Source organism: Muntiacus reevesi, chromosome 18 (assembly GCF_963930625.1).
Source record: "Muntiacus reevesi chromosome 18, mMunRee1.1, whole genome shotgun sequence".
NCBI lineage: Eukaryota > Metazoa > Chordata > Mammalia > Artiodactyla > Cervidae > Muntiacus > Muntiacus reevesi.
In genome coordinates, this window is record NC_089266.1 from 43,269,185 (window position 1) to 43,295,720 (window position 26,536).

General features: G+C 50.2%; 1 protein-coding gene across 2 annotated transcripts in view; it reads left to right on the plus strand.

Annotated features, from left to right (window-relative positions):
* The window catches only part of RAB11FIP4 (RAB11 family interacting protein 4), a 108,688-nt gene that overhangs the window by 17,588 nt on the left and 64,564 nt on the right, over positions 1-26,536 (plus strand). Inside the window, exons 2-3 of one of the 2 annotated variants that reach the window (XM_065910212.1) lie at positions 11,302-11,389; positions 13,219-13,307. In XM_065910212.1, coding sequence (XP_065766284.1) covers positions 11,302-11,389; positions 13,219-13,307 — 177 coding nt within the window. Of the gene's footprint in view, positions 1-11,301; positions 11,390-13,218; positions 13,308-21,457; positions 21,660-26,536 lie in introns of those variants that run through there. The other variant, XM_065910215.1, reaches the window with a different exon arrangement.

Genomic DNA, 26,536 nt, shown 5'->3' on the forward strand with positions numbered 1-26,536 from the left:
TATAAACATTATGGTGGATTCACAAGTAGCTCAATGGTTAAGAATTCGCTTGCAAATGCAGAAGATCTGGGTTTGATCCCTGGATCGGGAAGATCCCCTGATGAAGGACATGGCAACTGACTCCAGTATTCTTGCCGGGAGAATCCCATGGACAGAGGAGCCTGGTGGGCTACAGTTCATGGGGTCACAAAGAGTCGGACACGACTGAGCATGCATGCATGGTGTATTTTGTTCTTTTCTAACTCCACAATACCGTGAGTAATTTTTTAAAAGAATAAAACAAGCTTTTTGTCCCCCCCCGCCAAGTTAAAAAAGAAAAATCCAATCCATTTTAAAAATTCAACCAAGTAAAGAATGTAGAAAGAAGAGGTGAAAGAACTGCTATCCCAGCAGACAGAGACAACTTGTGTTCACAGCTTCATGACCAGCCTTCGGGCATGTGTGCCTGGAACATGCTCTTATCTAGAGTTTGCTCATGGCCAGGTCCCTTTAAATCCTAACACCTCATGAGACAGACGTTATTGCTCAGAGAGGTTGATTCGGTCACTCTTGGTCACTCAGCTGGTGAATGGAGGAGGTGACCTTCTACTGCCCCTGGGCATGTGGCAGTGTTAACAGTCATCTATACACTTGGTTGCTGTTCTCTAGGCTATTTTTATTTTATTTCACTGAGAAATAGAGCAGGACAGCTGTCCTTTTCCTGGGAGCTTCCTGGGAGCTGGTCTGTCTCCGCCCTGGGCAGTCAGGCTGAGGAGCTGAGGAGATGTTTGCTGAGGGACTGGACAGGGGGACAGATGGATACATAGGCCAGTTCACCTCAGAGACCACCCAGCTTCTGTTCCTTTCATTCCTATTCAGACACCAAACAAAGCCCTCTTGGGTGGCCTGAGGGATTCTGGTCAGGAGTAGCCAGACTGTGAATGAGGGGCCGTGTGGTGCCACTGGGACACGCTGGGGGTCTCATAATGGAAGGCATCTCTAGCCCTGGAGGCGGTGGCCTGGGTACCATGTGACTGGCCCTCCAGGCCCCCTGGCCCGAGGCACCCCAACCCCGTGGCCTTTCTCTGTTGTGCACAGAGCACCTTTACTCACACACACACCCTCCCACCCCTCCCTTTAACTCCTGCAGCTCCTAGAGGAGAGCATCCTTCATCTGTCAGTCCCCTACACACACACACACACACACACACACACACACACACACACACACACACACACACACACCCAGCCACACACACACACACACACACACACACACACACACACACACACACACACACACACACACACACACACACACACCCAGCTGCAAGAACCAGAAACCAATGCAAAGTGGCTTAAATGCTGAGAAAATGTATTTTTCATCCTTACACGTGGGCCCGAGGTAGGGCAGCTCCAGGGCTGGCACCTTCCGGGGCTCCGAGGCATCGTCCAGGACCTAACCCCATTCCATCAGCTCCCCCAGTTAGGCCCAGGGTGGTGTCCCCTCTCCAGGAGGTTAAGAAGTGGGGGGAGCATTTCCTGTGAGTTGTCTTTTCCTTTTTCCCCACCACCAAGGAAAACCTCTCCGAGAAGCCTCCTACAGGGGTTTCCTCGTGTCTCATTGGTCGGAAGTGCACAACATGCTTTTGCTTAAACCAATCACTGGCAAGGGGGCTGAGCCCACCTGACTGGCTTGGTCCAATCAGGACTCACGCCCTGGAGTTGAGGCGCCCCAAGACACCTGGTTCAGAGAGGTGGGCAGCCATCTCAGCCACATCGGGGCTGCCCAAAGGGGCGCGGGTAGAGGAGAGGCACCGTGGAGGTGACGAGCGAGATCTGCTTCAGTCCTTGTCCACATTTCTTGACTTTATAGAAGACAGGAAGTGAAAGAGTCAGGTTGAATAAGCCCCCGGGGTCACACTCCAGGGTCCCCATGCCATTTATTCACTGGGTCCCTAGTGAAGCTGTGTTAGATGAAGACTTTTGCTACTAGCCCTTTACTCCATCTATTTCTCTCTCTGATTGTCTTCTCTTTATCTGCCTCGCTCCTTACCCCTCCAACCACGGGCTTCCTGGGAAAAGCATTACAATCCTATGGACATCAGAGCAGAAGAGACCCTCAATATTAATGGCATCAGTGGCTTCAATCCATTTTCCAAATGGGGAAACTGAGGCCCAGAGAGGGAGGGGTCTCCCCAAGACCACTCTGTGAGGTCACTAATGGCAGAGTTAGCACGGGGCTGAGGGCCAAGAAAGCACAGCAAATTTGAGTCTCACATAAAGGCCTGGAGCCCACCCTACTGGCTCGTGACCCGTGCAGTCACATGGGGTTTAATGCTCTGCAGTCACTATCTTGAAATTCCAAATAAAATTTTAAACGAAGGGTCTTACGTTTCCATTTGCACTGGCCCCACAAATTACAAACCTACCCTGAGCCCCCAGCTCCTGGCTCCTCGGGGTATTTCCTACAAGGCACACTTCCCCATCCACCTGTGGTCCAGTCAGCAAATCTGACTGACCCCGTGGGACAGCCCTCCCCAGGGAGGAGAGCAGGCTTCCAGAGGCTGGGGGTGGTCCCTAGCGGAGCCAGGGGTGCAGGACCTGAAAGGACCCCTTGGGAATCCCTCCCTCATCTCTAGCTGGCTTGGCCTGACTTCCCTCCTCTCCGCTCCCTGCCGAGAATGAACAGAGAGGGCTGGTGGCTGCCCCCACCCCAACCTCTGTGCCCTTTGTCCTTTGGGGGTGGGGGTGGGGGCTCCAGAATACAGGGCCCCATTGTGTGCCCTGATGGCGGGCAGCTGGGCTGCCTGGGAAAGTGGATAAACAAGCAGTCCTGAGCATGTGCCCCTGAGGCCCGCGAGAAGGACAGGATCCCCTGGGGTGGTGGGAATAGGATGGGAGTGACCCAGCCCTGTGTCTCGGGAGGATTGGAAGCAGTGAGATGTGCGACATGCTCAAAATAACACTCGACACCTAGGCAGTGCTCTTCAGCTGGGGGCTTTGGGACTTGTGACTGTCACTGCCAGGTCTGTGACACTGGGGATAAAGTACCGCCTCCTGGGCAAGACTTCCAAACCCTTCTCCTTCAGACCCTGTTCCCTCTCTTCCGGGCCTCATCCGTGATGACCCTCGGCTTCCCATATGCCCTCATGGCCTCCCTCAGCCCAGAACACTCGCCTTGGCTGGTACCCCCTCTCTCCGCTGCTCCCCTGGCTGCCTGCCACACCCTTCCCCACCAGCCCCTCCCAGCAGAATACTGTCCAGCTAGTCCTGGATTCAGAATGCCCTGGACCATGTTCGTTATCCCAGGTGTCCCTGTCTCTGGAGCTCTCAGCTCCAGCAGCTGCCTCACCGCCTCCGGGGGTCTTCTCCCCAGAAGTACTCAGAAGGCAGACTAGGCTGGCAGTGGGGAGCACGATTCCCAGCAGTGGTCCCCCATCAGAGCCGACAGCGCATCCTGGTCCGGCCCAGGGTCTTCCAGGGGCCTGAGCCTCCCCGCTTGACTGCCCACCTGACTTTGCAGCTGCTCTTTTTATGCTCGGGAGTTTCAACTCCACCCGATCTCAAGCCCAGCCCTGGAACTCCCTTCGATGGTGCAGAAAACTTCAGGGGCTCAGCCAAGCCAAGTGTCCACCTAGGGTAGCAGGACCTGCCACTGAGATGCCCACGGTTTCAGGAAAGGAAGCAGCCTGGGAGGATGGAGAACTTGGGGTTTAGGGGTTACCATGGCAAACTGGGGAGGAGAGCAGAGGCCTGTCTAAAAGAGTATGCTCTAGGACTTCCCTGGGGTCCAGTGGCTAAGACTCCTAAAGCAAGGGGTCGGGTTCCATCCCTGGTCAGGGAACTAGATCCCACATGCCACAATTAACGACCCGCATGCCTCAACAAAGATCAAAGTCTTAGGTGCATGCCATACCTAAGACTCAGCACAGCCAAATAAATAAAAATAAATATTAAACAGAGAGAGAGGGTATGCTGTAACTCAATGGTGGCCCACTATTGCTGTGGGGAAATGTAAGCCCAGTGTTCCCGAATCTTTAAGAAAAGCCAGATATCCCACTCTGTGTGTGCAGTTTCCTTGATTTAAAAAGACATTTTTAGAGAGACTTCCCTGATGGTCCAGTGGTTAAGATTCTGCACTTCCAGTGCAAGGGGCGCGGGTTCCATCCCTGGTCGCAGAATTAAGATTCTGCATGCTGCAGCAGCTTGGCCACACACACACAAGTTAGCTTTACAAATAATAAATTTCAGTTTTTGTGGGGGAGGAGACCTATGATTCCATGAGTTTTCAAATTTGCATAGACTCCTATAACCACCACCACAGTCAGGGTACAAAACAGTTCACCCCCCGCCCCCCCAACATTCCCTGGTGCCGTCCCTTTGTGTTCAAACTGTCTCCTCCTTCATCCCCTTGACAACCACCGACCTGTTCTCTGTCTTGATAGTTTTGCCTTTTCCACCGCACTGGAATCGCCATTTGTAACCTTTTGAGACTGGTATCTTTTGCACAGTAAATGCATTTGAGAGTCATCCATCTGTTAGTAATTGTTCCTTTTTCTTACAGAACAATTTGCTTATCTGTTCACAGAGGATATTTGACTTGTTTCCAGGTTTTGGTGATGTGTACAATGCTGTTAGACACATTCATGTACAGTTTTTTGTGTGTGAACACAAGTTTTTATTTCTCTAGAATAAGGGCGTACCGTTCTATTCTGAGTTGGCTGAGAGTTCTTATCGTGAATGGATTTTGAATTTGTCAGTTGCTTTGTCTATATCCGTTGAGATGATTGTGTGATTTTTCTTCTTTGACCATCTTTAGATCTCATCAATTGATGTTCAAATATTGAACTAGTCTTGGTGGATAAACTCTACTTGGTTGTGGCCATGTAAACAAATTAATTGATTAACTTATATAAAAATAAATGATATATAAGTATAGATTGCTTATTCTGTGGGCTTCACAAATGTATCATGACATATTCCGTCATTAAACAGTGGTCTCTCAGTATCTGGGGATTGGTTCTAGGACCCACATGGATACCACAAAACTTGGATGCTCAAGTCCTTAAGCTGGCCCTCTGTTATCCAAGGTTCCTCAGTATTTGTGTTTCTGCATCCATAGATTCAACTAACCACAGATCATACAGTGTTATATGTATACCAACTGTTTTTTCTGTCATCTCCATGCTGCTTCCAATCCCATCCAATGAATTTTTAATATTTCAGTTACTTTATTTTTCCATCCCAAAATTTCCATTCAGTTCTTTTTCATAGTTTCTATTTTTCTTCTGAGAATTTCTTTATTTTCATTTGTTTCAAGAATGCTCACCCTTCCTTCATGGAATACAGTTATGATAATTGCTTTAAAGACTCCTGTCTACTAATGATAACATCTGGGTCACCTTGGAGTTGGTGTTTATTATCTTTTCTCTTGTGCATTGCTGAGCTTTTCCTGTCTCTCTGCATTTCGAGTAATTTTGGACTGTGTCCTGGACGTTCTGAATATTATGAGCCTCTGGGTCCTGTTAATAATACTCCTACTGCATGCTTAGTAGCTCAGTCCTGTCCAACTCTTTTGCTCAGTCCTGTCCAACTCTTTCTAGACTGTAGCCTGCCAGGTTCCTCTCCCCATGGGATTGCCCAGGCGAGAATACTGAAGTAGGTTGCCATTTCCTTCTCCAGGGGATATTCCCGATCCAGGGATCAAACCCTCATCTCCTGTGTCTCCTGCTTGAGCAGGAGGATTCTTTACCACTGAGCCACCTGGCAAGCCCTAACAAATACTCTGAAGAGTACTGATTTTTGTTTGTTTGTTTAATCAGAAAATCAACCCAGTTAGGTTGAAGCCTCAGATCCCAACCTGCCCTCTGAGCAGTCAATTCGGTTCTCAAAGACTTTGAAGTGCTGTTTGGCTCCACCTCAAATGTACACTCTCCTGGGGCCAGACTGTTCACTGCAGCTCTGTTCTCAAAGCTTTTGGCGTACTCTTTTGGGTTAGTTCCACATATCTGCAGCTCAGGAATGGGCCACCAGGGCTTCAAGCACATCTTATTGGATCGTAATCTCAAACTCTGTCTTCTCTGTGATCCCTGCCTCCCCAAACCCCAAGCTCCCAGGAGCCCCTTTTTCCTGGTCCTTTGACTGGAAATCTGAGGTCTTGGCCACCCTGTGCTGTTTTAACCTCCCAGGACTGGTCCACCTGCAGGGTGAAGTGGTGAGAGAATAAAGAGAGAGGACCGAGCAACAGGAATCCCCCCTCCCCATTTTGACCACAGGGACCCTTTTTCCAAGTGTCTCATTCCACAGAGAAAGATTTTCCTCCTCTCTGGCTGCTCCCACCCACCTCTGAGACTGGGCCTTGCCTCAGGGTAGGGCTGGGGGGAGGGATTAGCAAAAGAAAACATGTGGTCTTTCGTGATGGTCCAGTGGTTAAGATTTAGCCTTCCAATGCAGAGGGTGTGAGTTTGATCCCTGATTGAGGAGCTAAGATCCTACAGGCCTTGCAGCCAAAAAAACCAAAACATAAAACATAAACAATATTGTAAAAAATTCAATAGACTTTAAAAATGATCCACATTAAAAAAAAACAACAAAACAGCATTTGTCCCCCTTTCTCTATTCCAAAAGGGTCCCCTTTCCTGACCGCTCATCAAAAAGAGAGTTTCTTTGTAAATTAAGAAAAAGAAAGAAAACATTTTCTTTAAAAAAAAAAAAAAAAGCATATACATATATATATATATGAGTTTCTTTTAGAGTTTTTCTATTCATACCTGCTGTGCAGTTCTAGGGTTTGAGCTACCTGAGCCTAGGCTAGAAAATATGTGGGAAAAAATAAATCAGGGGACCCACCATCTTACTTTGAGTCGTTTGGCTTGTTTTTGGTTTTTATTTTGTTGTTTATGTCTAGTTTTAATTTTTCTCTCAATTTGTCTGCTGTGATTTACTTTTCAGAGTCCTTGTATAGTTGCTTTATGCATTCTGTCCAGAGTTTTCAGTTATAACCAGTGCAAGAGACAGAGTGTAGAGCTACTGACTCCATCTTAACCTGAACTAGAAGCCTTTTGGATTTTGGCATTTCATTTTAAATATTTAAATTTGTCTACAATCTGCATTTAGGATGTTAGTTGGAGACTTGTGCTTTAGCAAGTCAACATTCGAAATACTATTATCTAGTATTTCACATCCTTTATTTAAACATTAAAAAAAATTTTTTTGGCCATGTCACGGGCCTGTGGGATCTCAGTTCCCTAACCAAAGACTGAACCCAGGCCCACAGCAGTGAAAGTGTGGAGTCCTAACCTCTGGACCGCCAGGGAATTCCCTAAATATTCAAATTCTTTTTTTTTTTTATTAGGTTTTTTTTTCCCCCATTTATTTTTATTAGTTGGAGGCTAATTACTTTACAATATTGTAGTGGTTTTTGCCATACATTGACATGAATCAGCCATGGATTTACATGTATTCCCCATCCCAATCCCCCCTCCCACCTCCCTCTCCACCCAATCCCTCTGGGTCTTCCCAGTGCACCAGCCCTGAGCCCTTGTCTCATGCATCCAACCTGGGCTGGTGATCTGTTTCACCCTAGATAATATACATATTTCGATGCTATTCTCTCTAAACATCCCACCCTTGCCTTCTCCCACAGAGTCCAAAAGTCTGTTCTGTACATCTGTGTCTCTTTTTCTGTTTTGCATATAGGGTTATCGTTACCGTCTTTTTAAATTCCATATATATGCGTTAGTATACTGTATTGGTCTTTATCTTTCTGGCTTACTTCACTCTGTATAATGGGCTCCAGTTTCGTTCATCTCATTAGAACTGATTCAAATGAATTCTTTTTAATGACTGAGTAATATTCCATTGTGTATATGTACCACAGCTTCCTTATCCATTCATCTGCTGATGGGCATCTAGGTTGCTTCCATGTCCTGGCTATTATAAACAGTGCTGTGATGAACACTGGGGTGCACGTGTCTCTTTCAGATCTGGTTTCCTCAGTGTGTATGCCCAGAAGTGGGATTGTGGGTTCATATGGCAGTTCTATTTCCAGTTTTTTAAGGAATCTCCACACTGTTCTCCATAGCGGCTGTACTAGTTTGCATTCCCACCAACAGTGTAAGAGGGTTCCCTTTTCTCCACTAAATATTCAAATTCTTAAGCAAAGGTTCTCTGGACCCAGTTTTTCTAGGTGAAAAGAGAGTAGAATTGGGAATTCTCTGGTTAAGTCTCGGCACTTTCACTATCATGGGCTGTGGGTTTGATCCCTGGTCAGGGAACTAAGGCCCCACAAGCTGCATGGCATGGCCAAAACCAAAGACAGGAGAATACAGATTTATCCTTTCTCTGGTCAGAGCAAGCCCCACACTTGTGATAATAATAGTGAGAATCATTATATTAGTAGAAATAATAGTCATTATTGGTTAAGAGCATGAATTCTGGGGCCAGGCAGCCTGTGTTCAAATCCCAACTCTACCTCTTCCTCTCTGTGTGACCTTGACCCTGAATGAGCTTTCCTGAGCCTCAGTGTCCTCACCTGAACAATGGGAATAATAATAATATCTTCTTCTGAAGTGGTTGTAAGGCTTCCATGAGTTCATATGTATACAGTGCTCAGAGCTGGCCTGGCATCAGAGAGGAGTTACTAAGCATTTGTTTGATTAATAATTTAATCGCTAACATTTATTAGAACTGCAGACTGAGCCAGCTTATCTCCCTTGTTCAGATAATAGCTTGCCTGAGTCCGTCTGGCTTGCAGATGTCCAAATTGGGGAGGTGTGGGTGGCTGGGCTCGGGCTCAGGGCGATCTGGCTGATGATCAATCAGAGGGCAGCGACAGTGATGCTCCAAACATCGTCTGGCCTGAGATAGAAGAGCTGTGACCCGGGGAGGAATGAGTGGGGGAGAAAATCAGCCTGAAGAGAAAAGCAACAGAAATAGAAGGGGAAGCCTGGTAATTGAGTGGCCCGAAAAAGGAGGATCAATATTTTACTGCCAGGGAAACTGATTGCTCCCCCGGCAGCCAGCTCCTCGGCCCAGCTGTGAGCGCGCCAGCAACAACAGCTGCTCCTGCAGCCCCTGCCAGGCCCCGTGCGCCCACCCCTCCCACCCGGGAGCCCCCCGGGCAGTGCAGCCCAGCCCTGCGTGCTGTGCGCCCCGCACGGGTTGTGAACGGGGGTCCCGGTTCACCACGAAGACCACGTGTGCGTGCTAAGTTGCTTCAGTCTGACTCTGCAACCCCATGGACTGTACCTCAGCGGGTTCCTCTGTCCATGGGATTCTCCTGGTAAGAATACTGGAGTGGGTTGCCATGCCCTCCTCCAGGGGATCTTCCCAACCCAGGGATCGAACCCGCATCTCTTAGTCTCCTGCATTGGCAGGTGGGTTCTTTGCCCCTAGCGCCACCTGGGAAGCCCAAAGACTGCATGTGGGTGCTTATATACCATACTCACCATGTGACCTTGAGCAAGCCCCTCTCCATCCCTGGACCTTGGCTTCCTCATCTGTAAAATCAAGGGCTGGGTCAGCTGAATCCCCCACCACACACACCCAGGGGTACTGGCAACAGCCTATGTAGTATCAGGAAGGCTGACACTCTCGGTGATCAAAGTGAGGGGAGTCCAGCCATAGAGGCTAAAGCTCCTTCCATACATAAGCGGCCAGGAGAGTGAAAGAACATTTTGGTGCAGACAGCCTGGCAAGAGCCACCTCTGGGAAGTACAGGGTCAGTGGGACCTGGGGTCAAGGAGGAGTTACCACTACAGGGACTGTCTAAATTCTTAACCTCTCTAAATGTCAGTCTCAGTTTCCTCAACAATAACGGGAGACTATAACAGTAGCTACTGTTAAGGTTGTTGAAGGATCAGATGAGACTAGTCCGCCGGCGTTCACGGCAAGCCCTTGGTGAGCTCTGTCTGTTTTTTAAAGGGCTGTACAATTAAAATAAGCCATTTTCTACTGGGCTTCCCCAATGGTCAGACAGTAAGAATCTGCCCGCGATGTGGGAGACCCACCCGGGGTTCAATCCCTGGGTCAAAAAGATCCCCTGGAGAAGGGACTGATTAAATTGAAAGACAACTTACATTAAAAAAAGAAAATTTAAAAAACCAAACGACTGGACAGCAGCTGGTGTGCCACCTGATTCACACCCGCTGTGTTCTGGGACCTTCCCTCTTTGAAGACCCTGGGGGAGTCCTGGGCCCACAGCTCAGGGGCGTTCCGGGGACTTCGCAGGGACCCTCATCTATCTGCCTGTCACCAAGGACCCTGGCACCTCTGCTCCAGGCTGGCTTTCCCGGAGGCAGGGGGATGGACAGCCTGCCCTCCTCCCCCAGTGTCTCCCAGCCCCTGGGAGTCAGGGACTCCACCCACCGATTACAGAATCCACAGCCTGCCTCCCCTTACGTGGATCCGAGGTTGAGATCAACCTCCGCATCAGCCATTCAGCACTCGGGGGTGACTCTGACCTTGACCCTCATCAGAGATAATTAAAGCATAGCTCCCGACCATGGAGAGGATTGTAGGGGTGAACACCGGGAGCCCCAGCCCATCCCTCATGCTTAGCCCCCCTACATTGCCGCTGATGAGACGGCAGGAGGGGAGGAGGCGGGTGGGCTCCCCGCCGCCCTGCAGGTGGCACCTGGGCATCGCTATTCTCAGGAGCCACGTCACTGCCTGGCAGTGTCAGAGGCTGCCTGAGTGATGGGGCGGGGCGGGGGGACAGCTGCAGTGCTAAGGCGCCACCGGCCAGGATGGGAGCTGGTAGGAAGCCACCTTCCTCCTTCCCTGGGATTCTTCTGGCCTTTCCTGGGGGCCCGCTGGGAGCCAGGTTCAGTGGCGGGGAGGTTACAGAAACAGGACGTAACCTCTGCCCACCCTTCACCCCCAGACTCTCACTGGGTGGAGAAGCCTGGTCAGCAAGCTTGGAGATGGAGGAGGGGTGCTTTCCCGTGTAGGGTCTGCCCTTGCCACTCATCTTCCACAGCCCACTGGCACGTCCCCGTAATGGCAGGGGGCTCTGGAGCGTTCGTTTTCCAGTCTTTGCAGAAACAGCCTGGAGACGGAAGCTCCGCCCAAACAAACCCGGGTTCTGAGCACTGCGGGAAGGGATTAGATTTTCCTCACTCATAAGAATAACCACCTCAGAATAAAGTGGGCCCCCATAGTCTGAGGCGGGCACTGACCCCACTGAGGGGGCAAGGGCTTGGAGAGGACCTCCGGTGTCCCCTTAGCTCAGGTGACAAGCCTTCTCCCCTGGCCAGCCTCACCCCAGCTCTGGGGCATCCTGGGGGCTTCACACCTGTCTCTTCTTCCTTCCCACAGGTGGAAAAACTCGTGAAGTATTTGGATCCCAACGACCTGGGGAGAATCAACTTCAAGGACTTTTGCCGAGGGGTGTTCGCCATGAAAGGTGAGATCTCCTGGGGGAGGGGGGTCCCAGGGGCTCCCAGGATCCTGTCTGTCTGGGAGGCTGGTGTGGCTTGGGTTTCAGCTCAGATTCCTCCCGGGGGGGTCCCGGGGGCCCAGGCTGTGTTCCAGAAGTGTTGAATCCCCAGGGGGGCTGAAGAGACCGGGCCTTGGGCTCCCACAGCTGCCCCTGCTGGGGAAGGGCGATGCCTGGCTCCGAATCTCTGCCCTGGAGTCCCACGCCTGGAGACAGGCGACTGGACTGGCCGGGCAGTCATCTCTGGCCTTCCTGGTGCCTGTTCCTCGCCCTGGAACGGCTCCCTCTTTGCTGTCCTTTCCTTTGTCTCCCTCCATCTCCTGAGGATGCTCGTCTCCCTCAAGGATGATCAGACCCCTGAGGAGTTTCCCAGGACATGAGACTTTCAGTTCTAAAACCAGGACAGTTCTGAGCAAACCGGGATGGAGCTGGTCCCCTCATCTCCCACCCTCCCTTCTGAGTCCCCTTCATTTGTTCCATCCCCCCCGTCCCTCCTCCTAACTCCTCTGAATTCCTTCCTTTCTTCCCTTTGAAACCATTAGTCACTAAGTCTTGTCCCACTCTTTTGTGACCCCATGGACTGTAGCCCACCAGCCTCCTCTGTCCATGGGGTCTCCCAGGCAAAAATACTGGAGTGGGTTGCCATTTCCTTCTCCAGGGACTCTTCCCAACCCAGGGATCGAACCCTTGTCTCTTGCACGGCAGACAGATTCTTTACCACTCAGCCACCAGGGAAACCCTTAATTTACCAGAGCAGCTCACAAAACTCAGAAGAACATTTTACTTACTAGATTACCAATTTATTGCAAAAGAATACAACTCAGGAATAGCCAGATGAGAGGTGGGCCAGGACTGGGGAGAGGTGTTGGGCATGCATGCCTTCGGGAGGGCACCACTCTCCCCAAATCTCCACGTGTGCACCAACCTGGAAGCTCTGTCACCTGGTCCTTTTGGAGTTTGGTGGAGGCTTCATTATAGTTATGACCAATTAAATCTTTGGACACTGATGATGGATCCAACCTCCAGGCCTTCTGCCCTCTCTGGACTGAAAGTTCAGTCCTCTAATCACCTGGCTGGTTCTCCTGGCGACCAGCCCCCATCCTTGGGTGGGTTCACAAGTCACCTCTTTAACATAAAATGATTCCTTTTTCACTCTCAACATGTAGGAAATTCCGAGGGTTTGGGGAGCTGTGAGTCAGAAACTGTTTGGTTGAAGTCCAAAATGAAGACCAAATATCTATTTCTTATAAGTCACGGTATTGCACACCTTTTTTTACATATGATTTGGGGGCATTTGCTCAGGGGAGGGAGGCCGCTGTGTAATGAGTCAGCAGAAGGTAGCACCTTCCTGAAGGTGGTCCTATCCTCGATGTTCTGGAGTTCGCAGGGCTGTGAAGGGTCCTGCAAACTCCATATGTGTTTGGAGTCCCTGGAGCCAGGCAGGTAATATGGCCTTACATCCTCTCCTCCAGGAAGGCCTCCTGGATTCTCTTTGCCCATGGCTTGCCCTCCACATTTGGGAGTCTGTCTTCTGTGTGTTCCCTATTGAGGTTAGTCCTAGTGGAAGAACACCTGGAGAGCAAGAGCCTGTCTCGGCTCCCTGCACCCAGGCCTGGCCTGGCTTCTCTACAAACTGGGTGCCCCATCTCTCTGTCTTTTGAATGATCAGTTGGTCTCTTGGAGACGGGTTATCTGCCTCCCAGCAGCCCTACCCACCCATGGCTCATTCATTAGGAGCAAAACTGCTGGGCTGGGCTCAAGCCCTGACCTTCCTCTGTCTGTCTGTCCATCCACAGGGTGTGAGGAGCTGCTGAAGGACGTGCTGTCCGTGGAGAGCGCCGGGACGCTGCCCTGCGCACCCGAGATCCCGGACTGTGTGGAGCAGGTCAGAGGGTGGCTTCGGGGAGGGGTGGGGAGCCTCCAGCCGTCCACCTGGCCCCGCGTGGTCTTCTTGCCTTTGCTTCACGTTTTTGGTGTCAGGGAAACACCAGAGCCCCCTCTGAGGGCCCTTTGGCTTCAAAATCAAGAAACAGATTTTGAAATTGGAGCAATGCGAGCCCCTGCAGAGGGCGGGGGAGCTGGAGGCCCTCACCGGCACCTTCACCCCGCTCTGTGCTCCAAGGAGAAGCCGAGTCCCAGGGGGCAAGTGTCAGCTGCTGGTCAGCAGCAGGCGGCGTGACAGTGTCTCTTTTCTCTGACACCAGCTGGGTGTCCATATTTTTTTTTCAGTTGACAGGGCCATAATACCCAGAAGCTGCCCAACAAATGATGTTAGAGAAGGCCAAGGCTCAAAGCTGGCGGAGACCAGGTGTAGGCCAGGGCCTCCAAGGTAGGGCTTAGGGGGTTGGACCCCACGGTAGTATGCCCAAAACAGGGGCCTGCAGGGATGAGTGAAGCGAGTGGAGTCCAGGAGCCACAGAGGCCAACAGTGAGGGCTCCAGGCCTGCCTTGGGAGGGCCAGGGGATGTGGGGTGAAGAGACATTTGGGCAGAGGACCCTAAAAGCAGGACAAACTTGTAGTGTCCCGGAGCTCTGGGGAGTGAGCCCCTCGTCGATTGAACAGGAAGCAAGGCAAGGAAGTGGGCCGTGAGGCCCTTCAAAACTGGGTCCGCGCTCCATTTCGGCCACTGACGAGCCTGCAAACCCAGGCATGTTACTGGCAACCCCTCTGAGCCTCAGTTCCCGCAGTTGTGAAGCAGGGCTCACCATACCTGTCTGGTGATTCAGTGAGGAAACTGGCTGCTAATACAAGAGAATCCCCTTCCTCCACGTGCAGTGTCTTGGAGATTCGTATGAGAAGCAGGCTGAAGTCCGCGTCTTTCTTTTTTTTTTTTTTTTTTATTAGTTGGAGGCTAATTACTTCACAGCATTTCAATGGGTTTTGTCATACATTGACATGAATCAGCCATGGAGTTACATGTATTCCCCATCCCGATCCCCCCTCCCACCTCCCTCTCCACCCGATTCCTCTGGGTCTTCCCAGTGCACCAGGCCCGAATCTTTCTTTTACCCTTGGATAGTGTTTCAAAATCACGTCAGAATAAGGACCTGCGTGTGAGGAGCTGGAGGCCAGAGGGGAGCCCCGGCTGGGCTGCCAGCCGCCCCGGGGCCGGGCCTGCTCCTGCAGCCGTGGGCTGCTTCCACGGCCTCCACAGGAGGCTGTCCACACTGGCAGGTGGGGAAGAGGGGAGAGGAGGGCCTGGAGGAGTTGGCCTCCGAGAGGGTGCTCCTCTTTTTCAAGTTGCATTGTTATTTTGTAGAATCTGGGGGTTACAGAAAAGCAGAGAGACCAGGTCGATGGAATCTCAGCAACCCTAACACTCCCCACAACGCCCCTCTCGAGACTTTAGGCATAAGCCCGTCCCAGTGAACTCTTTTCTGCCCCTCATGTAGGTCTGACCCGTGCACGGGGCTCTGGTGCCGGAGCCCAGCAAGGTGGCCGTTGATCACTAACATGCGCTGGGCAGCCCGGGGGGCAGCGTCCGTGATTGAGGCTCTGCTCCTCACCACGGGGTCCTGGGTGCTGGGAGGGGAGGGGGACAGTGCAAAGCCACCTGCTGGGCCGGTGGGCTCCCACAGGGAGGGGCTGAGAAGGCCTGGGGAACGCCATGGACAGAGCAGCCTGGCTACCGTCCTGGAGGCCCCGTGATGTGAATGAAGCCCTTCCTGCAGGAGCCTGGGCTCCTGCACCGTCTGGGCAGCTGTGGGGTCCGTTCGGCTAAAGGCCAGGGGGGGCGAGACCACGGCTCCTCAGGTTGGGGGAGCTGAGGCGGCCGACACAGGGCCGGGCCTCATCTTGCAGTCCTGCTCCCTCAGCGCCCTGCTGTGTCCCTTGTGTCCCCTAGGGGTCAGCTCGAGACCGACCAAGCCAGAGCGCGCCTGGACGGTTTCTTGGACTTCCCAGGTGCCACTCGGGGAGGAGGGGTTTGGGACCAAGTGTGGATGATGATGATGACACAGGGTGGGAGACCACAGGAGCCTGCCCTCCTAGCCTTTACCCGTCCCCCCACCCTCAGGGTGGGGCGGGGACCTCGTAAAGTAGTGAAATGCTTTATGTTGCTGGTTGGTAAACTGATGCAAACCCTGCATCCTTAGGGCACCCCGCCCCACTCACCCCTCTTCCTGGTCCCTCAAACACCGCCCACCATTGACTGTCGCCGCAGAGGCTCTGGGCCTGCTCTCCAGACAGTGTGAGTCCATCTGGGTAGGGGGCTTCTGCATCCCACCAGCCCTTTTTTCTCTCTGCTGGTGGAAAACTCACTCTCGCGTCCATCTGTGTCTCTGTTTATGGTGAAGGATAATATCTGGCATTTTCCTAATGTTGCCGGTCGTTCACACTGCTACTGTGGAATAGTCCCTCTTTCTCCACTCATTTGAAGCTTCACACCTTTATTGTGAGCTAAATTTCTGTATAACGTGGGTCTCTTTCTGAATTCTGGTCTATTTGTATTGGTCTATTTGTCTCCCTATTTCTAAGCCAAAACCAGTTTCAGTTACTCTTGTTTTATAGCATGATATCTGATAGAGAAAGCCTCCCTCATCATTTTTTAAAAATATTTATTTATTTAATTGGCTGCGCCAGGTCTTAGTTGGAGGATTTGGGATCTTCAGTCTCTGTAGTGGCATGTGGGATCTAGTTCCCTGACCCAGGAGTGAACCTGGGTCCCCTACATTGCGAGTGTGGAGTCTTAGCCTCTGGACCACCAGGGAAGTCCCGATCACTTTAAAACAAATATTTCTTTATTTTTGGCTGTGCTGAGTCTTTGTTGCCGTGTGCCACTTTTTCTAGTTTCGGCAAGTGTAGGTCTGCTCTCTAGCTGCAGTGCGGGGGCTTCTTATTGTGGCGGCTTCGCCGTGCAGAGCACGGGCTCTAGGCGCACGGGCTTCCGTCGTTGTGGCCTGTGGGTGCAGCACTTGGGGTTCTCAGACTCCAGAGCGCAGGCTAATTAGTTGTGGCCCACAGGCTCGGTGACCCTCTGCATGTGCACCTTCCCGGACCAGGGATTGAACCCATGTCTCCTGCATTGCAAGGCGGATTCTTAACCACTGACCACAATGGAAGCCCTCTGTCATTCTCTGTTTAAAATGTTTTTTGGAAAAAAAAAATAAAATAAAATGTTTTTTGTTATTCTTGTATATTTTCTCTTCCAGAATACTTTTTTTTTTTTTCAAAATTCATTTTAAATCCTATTAGAGATTTTGTTTGAAATTTGTACATCAATGGAAGGGAACTGTTATTTTGGGTTTTTTTTTTCCAATTTCGAATTCTCTCATCCAACAACATAGTATATCTCTTCATTTTTATGTCATTCAGGAAAATGTTACAATTTTCTCAAATAGGCGTTGCTCCATTTCTTCTTAGGGTGACTCTATTTTGGAGTCTCTATTTCTGTTACACGTAGAATCTTTTTGCCATGATATTTTCTAATTGGTTATGGCTAAATGTCTAGCAGACCTCTTGGTTTTGGATGTTAAACTTGTCATAACAACCTTACTAAACTTTTTTACTAGTTCTAATAGTTCATTTACAAACCATTTTCTAGTCTGCTTAATCTATATAACAATGCAGTCATATTCTTTTTTTCTGCATAAATTTAAATGGTTACATATTTCATTGCAAGAAGACAATCAAATTTATTTACCAGTTCCTTATTATTGGTTTTATATATATATACTTTTATACATGTATGTATATCAAAGTGGTAGTCCTTCAGCTGTGTCCGATTCTTTGCAATCCCATAAACTGTAGCCCTCCTGGCTCCTCTGTCCCTGGAGTTTTCCAGGCAAGAATACTGGTGTGGGCTGTCATTCCCTTCTCCAGGGCATCTTCCCTGACCCAGGGGTCAAACCCCGGTCTCCTGCATTGCAGGCAGGTTCTTTACCAGCTGAACTACCAGGGAAACCCTGGGCTTCCTGCTATAATCATTATATAATCTCTCCTGTAGCTAACCTGTTCCCCGTTGTTTTAGAGTAGGACAAAGGTTGCCAAACTACAGTTCCCATGGACCAAGTCTAGCAGCCTGCTTTCGTAAATAAAGTTTTATTGGAACACAGCCACACCCATCATCTGCTCACTTGTTTGGCTGCTTTCCCCCCACAGTGCGGAGTTGAGTGGCTGCTACATGGCCTAAAATATTTACTATCTGCCCTTTACAGAAAAGGTTTACCGAACTTTTTTATATGATTTATTTGTTTATCTTTGGCGGTGCTGGGTCTTCGTTGCTACACAGGCTTTTCTCGAGTTGTGGTGAGCGGGAGCTGCTCTCTAGTTGTGATTTAAGGGCTTCTCATTGTGGTGGCTTCTCTTGTTGCAGAGCGCGGGCTCTAGGACACGTGGGCTTCAGTAGTTGCGGTTCCTGGACTCTAGCACACAGGCTCAGTAGCTGTGGCACACAGGATTAGTTGCTCTGCGGCATGTGGGATCTTCCCCGACCGGGGATCGAACCCGTGTCTCCTGCAGCAGCAGGCGGAGTCTTTACGACTGAACCATCAGAGGCACCCGTTTACCAATCTTTAAAATAAATTCTGATAGGTGGAAACTCTTTCATCCAAAACATGCAAATCTTAGAATTTCTCAAACTCCTTTCCAGAAAAGTTATGTCAATTAATCTTTCTTCAGGATTCTGTCAGATTCCTCCTACTCTTAGATACTGGCTGTTCTGCTTTCTCAGATCTTTCTCATTTGAGAGACTAAAATTAGGACTGCTCTTTTGAATCATAATATGGTTTAACTTCTTATATTGCTTTTATCGGTCACCAGGAGTTCTTTTGTTCATTAACTGGCAGCCCACATTCTTCACCCTCGCTTCTGTGGATGTATTCATTTCCATTGCTTTAAAAGAACTAGAAATATTAACTTTTGGACATACATCACAAATATTTTTTCAGCTTGTCATTTATTTTTAACTTTGTTTATGACAGCAAGTTTAGAAGATTTTTATAGCCAACTCATTAATCTTTTCCGTTGTGGCTTCTGCCTTTGATGTAATACTTAGAGAGCTTTCCTACCCAAGGTTGTGACACTCTTCTGTTTTATTTTTATTTTATGTGTTTGGTTTTTATATTTAAAGCTTTGATTCACAGAGTGAATGTTGATGTCTATGGTAAGATCGGGATCCAATTTTCCTTTTTAATCTCAGCCCCTCTCCTGCCCACTTCACCTCACAGGTGAGAAGTTCTTTACAGAGTTATACTTAAGGGGTCCCTGGAGGGCAAAACAGACTGGGGTTTGCTGGGAATCAGGTCTTCCGCCTAAGCCCAAACTGGCTCATAATCAGAAAAAACTCGTCTTTTTTCTTTTTTTAGTATTTATTTATTTTACTGTGCCAGGTCTTAGCAGCACGGGGGATCTTTGATCTTAGTTGCCACATGCAGGATCTAGTTCCCCGACCAGGGATCAAACCAAGGCCCCTGGCACTGGGAGCGTGGCGTCTGAGCCGCCGGACCACCACGGAAGTCCCCGAGCTTCAGTCTTGCCCGCACAGGTTTTAAATATCTGCCCTGAACTTCTCTGCCAAACTGGGGGTGTGTCAGACCTGAAGGTCCAAGTCCACCATTGCTTAGTTTCATCCAGTCTGAAGCAAGTATTTCTAAAACCACTGGCAACAACCATACTTTTAACTTCTAAAAATACTTTTCCTGACAAACAGCGCTCTGATTCAGCGATGCTGGTGAAGGTGTGGGTGGTGGCCCTGCTCACACTGGTGAGGGAGAGGGAGGAGGCTGCTTCCGAGCTCACAGAGGGGCCTGGTCTGATCCTCTCCGCTTATACATGGCCCCGGTGTGTGTGTGTTTTCTGTTTCAACACCTTCCTCCTTCCAAAGGAAAGAATAATTTACTTATCCCAAGCCCGAGAATTTCTGTAAGAATAAAAAGATCCTTGAGTCATATCTTTGAGAAGAAACTAAATTCTGATTAACCCAAAGGTGGCTGGGACCAAAGAAGAAGTGATGTTGATGACCTTTACTGTTTGTTTCCTGGTCTGTCCTGGACCATCTGTCCCCCGTCTTCTGCCCCAACCATCCCTGCCCTAGAAAGGCTGGGCTAGGCCAGTCTTGTAAGTCCAACTTCCAGGACATCTTGAACTCCATCTCCTGCCTTCACGCATGCATGCTTAGTCACTCAGTCATATCTGACTCTTTGTGACCCCGTGGACTGTAGCCCTGCAGGCTGCTCTGTCCATGGAATTCTCCAGGCAAGAATCCTGGAGTGGGTAGCCATTCCCTTCTCCAGGGGATCTTCCTGACCCAAGGATCAAACCTGGGTCTCCCACTTTGCAGGCAGATTCTTTACCATCTGAGCCACCAGGGAAGCCTCCACCTCCTGCCTACTCCAGTCTTAATGCTCAAGTTCACACTTGCTTTTAGAACTTAGATTCACTGAGTTAGAGTTTGAGCAAACTTGAGGGAGTGACTACTTACATCTTGTCTTTTTAAATCTGAGCAGAAGGGGAAAGGTTTGGTTTTACTATCCTGTAGGGTATTAGCCAGGTTCATAACTAAATTGGCCATCTCTCAGCATCCTTTCTTTAAAAAATATGTATGTGTATTATATATATTAAATATATATATTAAACATTACATATAAAATATATGTTTGTATTACATATAAAATATATTTGTTATATATTATATTATATATATAAAGTATATATACATTTAATTTCTTCATTTGGCTGCCTTAGGCCTTAGTTGTGGCACAGGGGATCTTTGATCTTCATTGTGGCATGTAGGATCTTTAGTTGCGGCATGCAAACACTTACTTGCGGGATGTGGGATCTAGTTCCCTGACCAGGGATTGAACCCATGACCCCTGCATTGGGAGCGCAGGCTCTTAGCCACTAGACCATCAGGAAGTCCCCTCAGCATCGTTTCTTTCATTGACTATACATACTTTGATCTCTCCTGTTCTCCTTTGAAGCAGCTATCTCAGCCTGCTGGTTCCCTCACTGATGAGGTAAGTAAATTTTTGACACAGGTAACTGGGAAAACACACATATACACAATCACTTAAGGACAGATGTTAGTTCACGCATACAGTCACATCAGGAAGGGCGCTAGTTCTCAGAAACAGCACCGTCTAAACAAACAGTTCTTAAGCCAGGCTTCAAGCTGGAGTCATGCATTGCATGCCTGCCCAGTCGTGTCAGACTCTTTGCAACCCCGTGGACCGTAGCCTGCCAGGCCTCTCTGTCCAAGGTTTTCTCCAGGCAAGAATACTGGAGTGGGTTGCCATTTCCTCTTCCAGGGGATCTCCCCTACCCAGGGATCAGAGTCTCCTGCATTGGCAGGAGGATTCTTTACCACCAGCAACACCTGGGGTCATGCAGAATGCTTTCAAAACATACTAATACCTTGGTCCCTCCTCCCAGAGATTCTAATTCATTTAGTCTGGGGACGGGTCCACTCATCTGTTTTTAAAAGCTCCCCAAGTAATTAGAATGCACACCTGACATTGAAAACCAAGGATCTACAGCAGGAAGTCTCAATGTCGCAGTGTGTTAGAATTTCCTGGAAGCTTTTACGATTCCAGATGCCCAGCTGTCCCTCAGATCAGTGGACCCAGAACCTCTCAGGGTGGGACCCAGGCGTCAGCACTTTCTAAAGCTCCTCAGGGGATTCCATGAGGCCATGACCCGTACAGCATCCTGGATTCTCGTCAGCTCACATCAATATTTTCCCTGAGGATGGAATGCAGGGACTGGGGTGGGGGTGTTGGGGGGTGGGGAGAGGAGTCTTATTCCTTGAAAATGGCCAGTGCCTGGCACAGCGCCTGTGTTCAGATGCCGGCTGCCCTTCTCACGTGCTCCTCCCAGAAGTAACCTCTTGGGAGAGTGGTTTGGGACCGCAGGGCCCTGGCGGGAGGTGTCCGTCCCCCACAGAGCCGGGCTGCCTGGGTGCTCAGGCCCCAGGGAAGGGAACATTCTTGGTGGCCAATGAGCCATGACTGCTTTCCCGCAGAGAGGCCTGCGAGGACCCACGGGGAGCAGGGCGGGGCTCCCGGGTCAGAGCCGAAACAGGAATCTCACGTAGAGGGTTTCTCATTGCAAGAGTTCTTCATCTGCGACCCAGTTTTGAAAACCTCTGAGAGCTCAGGGCGCCCCGCAGAAGGTGCGAGAACAGAGGGCAGATCACACTGACAGAGACCCCGCAAACGGGCTTGTCCTCCCACTTTCAGCAAAGCCGTGAGCGAGCAGCACAGTGAGAACCCCAGATCCGGCGCCCTGCATTCACCACTGGTGAGCGTGTTGGCAGTTTTCCTTCTGTGCATCTGTGTGTGTCTCTGTGCACACACTTGGGGTGCCTGGGGGGGCTTGTCTGTTTGAGAGCTAGTCGCTGACATTATGACCACTTCATCCTTAAACGCTTGACCCTCCCTCAGACCCTCCTCCATAACCACAACGCAGTCATCAGCCGTGGGTGATATAGCAATATATTATCTAACATAAACTCCATGTTTATTTTTTTGCTTGTGATGAAGGCTGCTTCTTCTTTTTTAATTTGTTTGGCTGTGCCGGGTCTTCGTTGCAGCACCCAGGATCTTCAATCTCCATTGCAGCGTGTGGGATCTAGTTCCCTGACCAGGGGTCGAACCCAGGCCCCCTGCATTGGGAACGTGGAGTCTAAGCCACTGCACCACCAGGAAAACCTCCCAATGTATTTATAGCTTTTCTTTTTGAACTCAGATCCAAGTGTTACATTTAGTTGCGGTGTCTGTTTAGACTCGGTTAATCCAGAATAATTTACCAGATTTTTGCTCTCTATGCACCATCACCTCCGAGCCCCCAAAAGCACGTCTCCCCACTGATTTTGCCTTTGGCTCCAGACTCTCGTATGGAAATGCTGGGCACCCTGTGCTAATGTCTAGTGGGTGTTTCACACATGTCTGGCACTAAGCCCTTTGATCCAGATCCATCCTCTCAGCCCTCTAAACCTTCCCCATCTCAGGACCTGGCACCGCCACCCACCTGATCGCTCAGACCAAGGACTGAGTCGTGGCCACTGTCTCTCCTTCCTTCTGTAGCCAACCTGTCCACAAGGCCTGCTGGGTTTTACTTCCAGGATATGTCCCGAGGTGACGGCTTCTTTCCACCTCCATATTCACCCTATCAGAGCATCACACCACCCCCCACCTTGTCCCTGCACTGCCACTCACGTGCCTTTCTCCACGCAGCAGCCAGAGTGTCCTCTCAAACTCTTAAATCAGGTCCTACGACTCCCTCACTGAAGAGGTTCCGATCACTTGTTATCTGAGGGTCAGATTCTAAACCCTGACTTCCCACTGTGACCTAGCAGCTTTCACTTTTGCCTGAACCTCTGACCTGCTCCCCTCCCACCCTCCCCGTGATCCTCACTGTTCCAACCACACTGGCCTGTTTTCTGTTCCTCAAACCTCGGAAGCCAGTTCCTTTCCTTTGCCTTGCAATTATTTCTACCTCCAACCCTCATCCTCAAGTCTTTGCACAACCATGCTGTGTCCTTCAAGGGTCAACACAAGTGTCAGCTCTTCAGAGAAGCCTTCCTTGCACACTCATCTCAAGGAACGCGCTCTACACCCCGTCCCCTGTCACTGACATAACACCCTGCCTGTCTGCACTGTTTGCGGCGATCTTAACCTTCTGGGTCTTGTCTGTCTCCGCCACATGGGTGGAGGGCTGTGCCTTCCACGTGGAGCATGGTGCTGTCAAGGAGCAGCTGGCAGTACCTGTTGTGCAGATGCATCTCAGCAATGCAAGGTCAGCTCTGCCAGGGAGGGGTGGGCGGGTTCCCTCCCACCCGGGAGCAGTTGAGAGGCGCCCTCTCCAGGCCAAAGGGTGTAAAAACCACACTTCGGTGCGGCGAGGGGAGGTAGAGGGGTAAGGAACGGAAAAGGGGCTGTTTGTTCTGCCACCGCACCTAGACTCTGAAACACTAGTGTGTACAGGGCTTCCCCGGTGGCTCAGACAGTAAAGAATCTGCCTGCAGTGCAGGAGACCCAGGTTCCATCCCTGAGTTGGGAAGATCCCCTGGAGAAGGAAGTGGCAAACCCACTGTTGCCCAGAGAATTCCACGATCAGAGGAGCCTGGTGGGCTACAGTCCATGGACTTGCAAAGAGTTGGACATCACTGAATGGCCAATACTTTCACTTTCTTTCTTTTTCTCTGCCTCTGCACCGGGGCTCTGAACCTCTAATATGCATATGAATCACTCGGGGGCTTGACAGTGCAGACTCTGATCCACACAGCTCTGGGGTCACCAACTGTGCATCTCCTACAAGCTCCCCCATGGTGGTGACAGTCCTGGTGGGGGACCACACCAACCGCGCTTTTGGCACCTTTTGGGTCCGCACCGTCCCCCCTCACCCCCGTCCCTTCAGGGCCTTGGGAAGATGTGGAAAGAAAGAGCCTGGAGGGGCCCCCATTGCTTCTCTCCCTCCCACCCTCTGCCAGGAAGTGTTTCTAGCAGTCGCCGTCACCTCCGCCCGTGCTGAGGCGTGTGATGTCTGTCTCCACATGTCTGCTACCGTGACAGACAGGACTCGCTCTCCCGGGAGCCGTGCTCAGCCACCTGCTCCATCACTGCTCTCTTTTCTCTCCGAGCTCCTTTCCTTAAGCAGACACCTGGGGGCTCTGTGTCTGGGGGAAGTCACTGCCCTGGTGCAGAATGGCAAGCTGAGCAGGCTGAGAATCGGGCAATGGAGGGATTCCCAAGCTTCGGCTCCAACTGGCTTCCCAGGCGGCACAGTGATAAAGAATCTGCCTGCAGGTTCGATCCCTGGGTGGGGAAGACCGCTGGAGGAGGAAATGGCAACCTGCTCCAGTACTCTTGCCTAGAGAATCCCATGGACAGAGAGCCTGGTGGGCTACAGTCCATGGGGTCGCAAAGGGCCAGACACTACTGAGCACTCATGCATTTGCACTTGTAGGCACCCTAGGGGCAGGCTTGATCAGCCCCGGAGGCAAAGGGCTAAGTTAACCTTGGGAAGAAAAGAGCGTGGGCTTTGGGGTCTGAGGGGCCTGGGTTTGAATCCTGACCCTGTTACTTACGAGTGGACCACCCTGAGCAAATTACTTAGCGTCTCTGAGCCTCAGTTTCTTTTGCTTGTTTATGGCTGCACGGGAGGGGTTACTCGCTCATTGCAGGGCATGGGCTCTAGGGCCACATCTCAGTAGCTGTAGCTGGCTGGCTCCAGGCTTGAGTGGGCTTCAGTAGTGTGGCGCATGGATGTAGTTGCCTAGGGCATGTGGGATCTTCCCAGAGCAGGGGTCGAATCCAGGTCCCCTGCACTGACGATTCTTAACCACTTGACCACCAGAGAAGTCCCACATCTCACCTTCTTTCTTTGCTAAATTGGTGTCTTCTGCACAGGGTTACTGTAAAAACAAAAAATGAGAATGCATGCAAGGCACTCAGTACAGTGCCTAGAAAATGCTGGAATCTCTGAGCTCACAGTGCCTAGACTGGGAGACTTGAATGCCTTTTGCCCCAGGGTTGCTGTTTGGTGATGCTTGGGTCCCAGACTTTCTTCCACACTAGCATCCCAGAAATTCAGCCCCTGGGGCTTGGGCCCACCCCTGTGTCAGACTCTTCTCCCAGGGTAGGGAGGGCTCCAGGGCCTGAAAACCACACCTGCTGAGTCCGAGGGAAAAAGACAAACATTTTTTAAGGGATATCAACTGTTCCCTTTCCTGACCAGGGCAGTAAAAATGACTGAACATAATACAAGACACTGCAGGAAGTCTGACTCTCGAGGGAACTTTCTGTGGGCTCTGTGGGGGTCCCCTGTTGGCTGATGACTCTCCCCCAGGCTTCCCTGATTACCAGCACAGGACGGATGGGTAGGAGGGACACTGCGCAAGTCCCTGCCTCGGAGCCTCGCCCAGCCCCTGCTTCGTTGCTCTTGTTCAGTCTCTAAGTCTTTGCCACTCCATGAACGACAGCACGAAAGGCTTCCCTGTCCTTCACCATCTCCCAGAACTTGCTCAGACTCATGTCCATTGAGTCGATGATGCCATCTGACCATCTCACTCTCTGTCGTCCCCTTCTCCTCCTGCCCTCAATCTTTCCCAGCATCAGGATCTTTTCTAATGAGTCGGCTCTTCGCATCAGGTGGCCAAAGTATTGGAGGTTCAGCCTCAGTCTTTCCAGATCAGACCTGCTGTGTACACACTCGCTGCGTCTGGTTGGATAGAGGGGGCTCCTGTGACCACAGGGCTGGGCAGCTGAGCATCTTCTCAACGCTGACACTGTGGCTCCATTCAGAACCCGTTTAGAACGGCTGCCTTTACCACTCCTGGCCTGGGCTTTTTCTGGTGCTGTAACTTGGAATTTTCTTGCTTTCCTCAAGGAAATTTTTAATCCGGGCTGAACAGACCCCTGAGATGGGTGAGGGGTTTGGCACCCAGGCAGAGGCTTGTCAGGACCTTTATCTGCTGCAGTGAACATCGGCTGTGGCCTGGAAGGAATCATACCTCCCTCCACCGAGAGTTCAGTCCTGAATTTATAGGCAGAAGCTCAGCCCAGAAGAGTGATATGGGAGAACATTTTCCTGAGGACACACTAACCCTCATTCCTTTAGACTTTCCGTTCCTGGTATCCAGTTCCACGTCAGAAAGCGCTGTTTCATCTTACCTTCTTGCAGAAACCTCTTCACAGACGTGCATTTTTTTTTTATTCCCTTGGCTCAGTGGAAGGCAACGCTGAGCAGCTTATTTCTTCAACCTCCTTAAAATTGCTGCTGGAAACTTTATCCAGTTTGCCATTTTGCACGATTTGATCTTGTGTGTGTGTGTGTGTGTGTATTTTAGGATTTTGCACCAGAGGAAAAGTCTCTCCTGATGAACTGATTTCCTTCTTGCATCAGATCATGAGAATCGTGCTGTAACTACAGACTTGCTTTCCCTTTTTTTGGTCTTGATAGTTAGAAAACTTACAGCCAATGGTGAATCAGCTTTTCATTTACTTATTTACCTGCTTTTTCTGTAGGGCTTATTTTTATCTTTTTAAAGCCCAACTGTGAGTGTCTTTTATTGTAAATAATTTCACAGATGTCAACCACAACAAAAAAATAAGAAGTTCCCCCCCACACACACACACAAAAATGAGTTCGGATTCAGTAAGAAGAGACTAATTGAA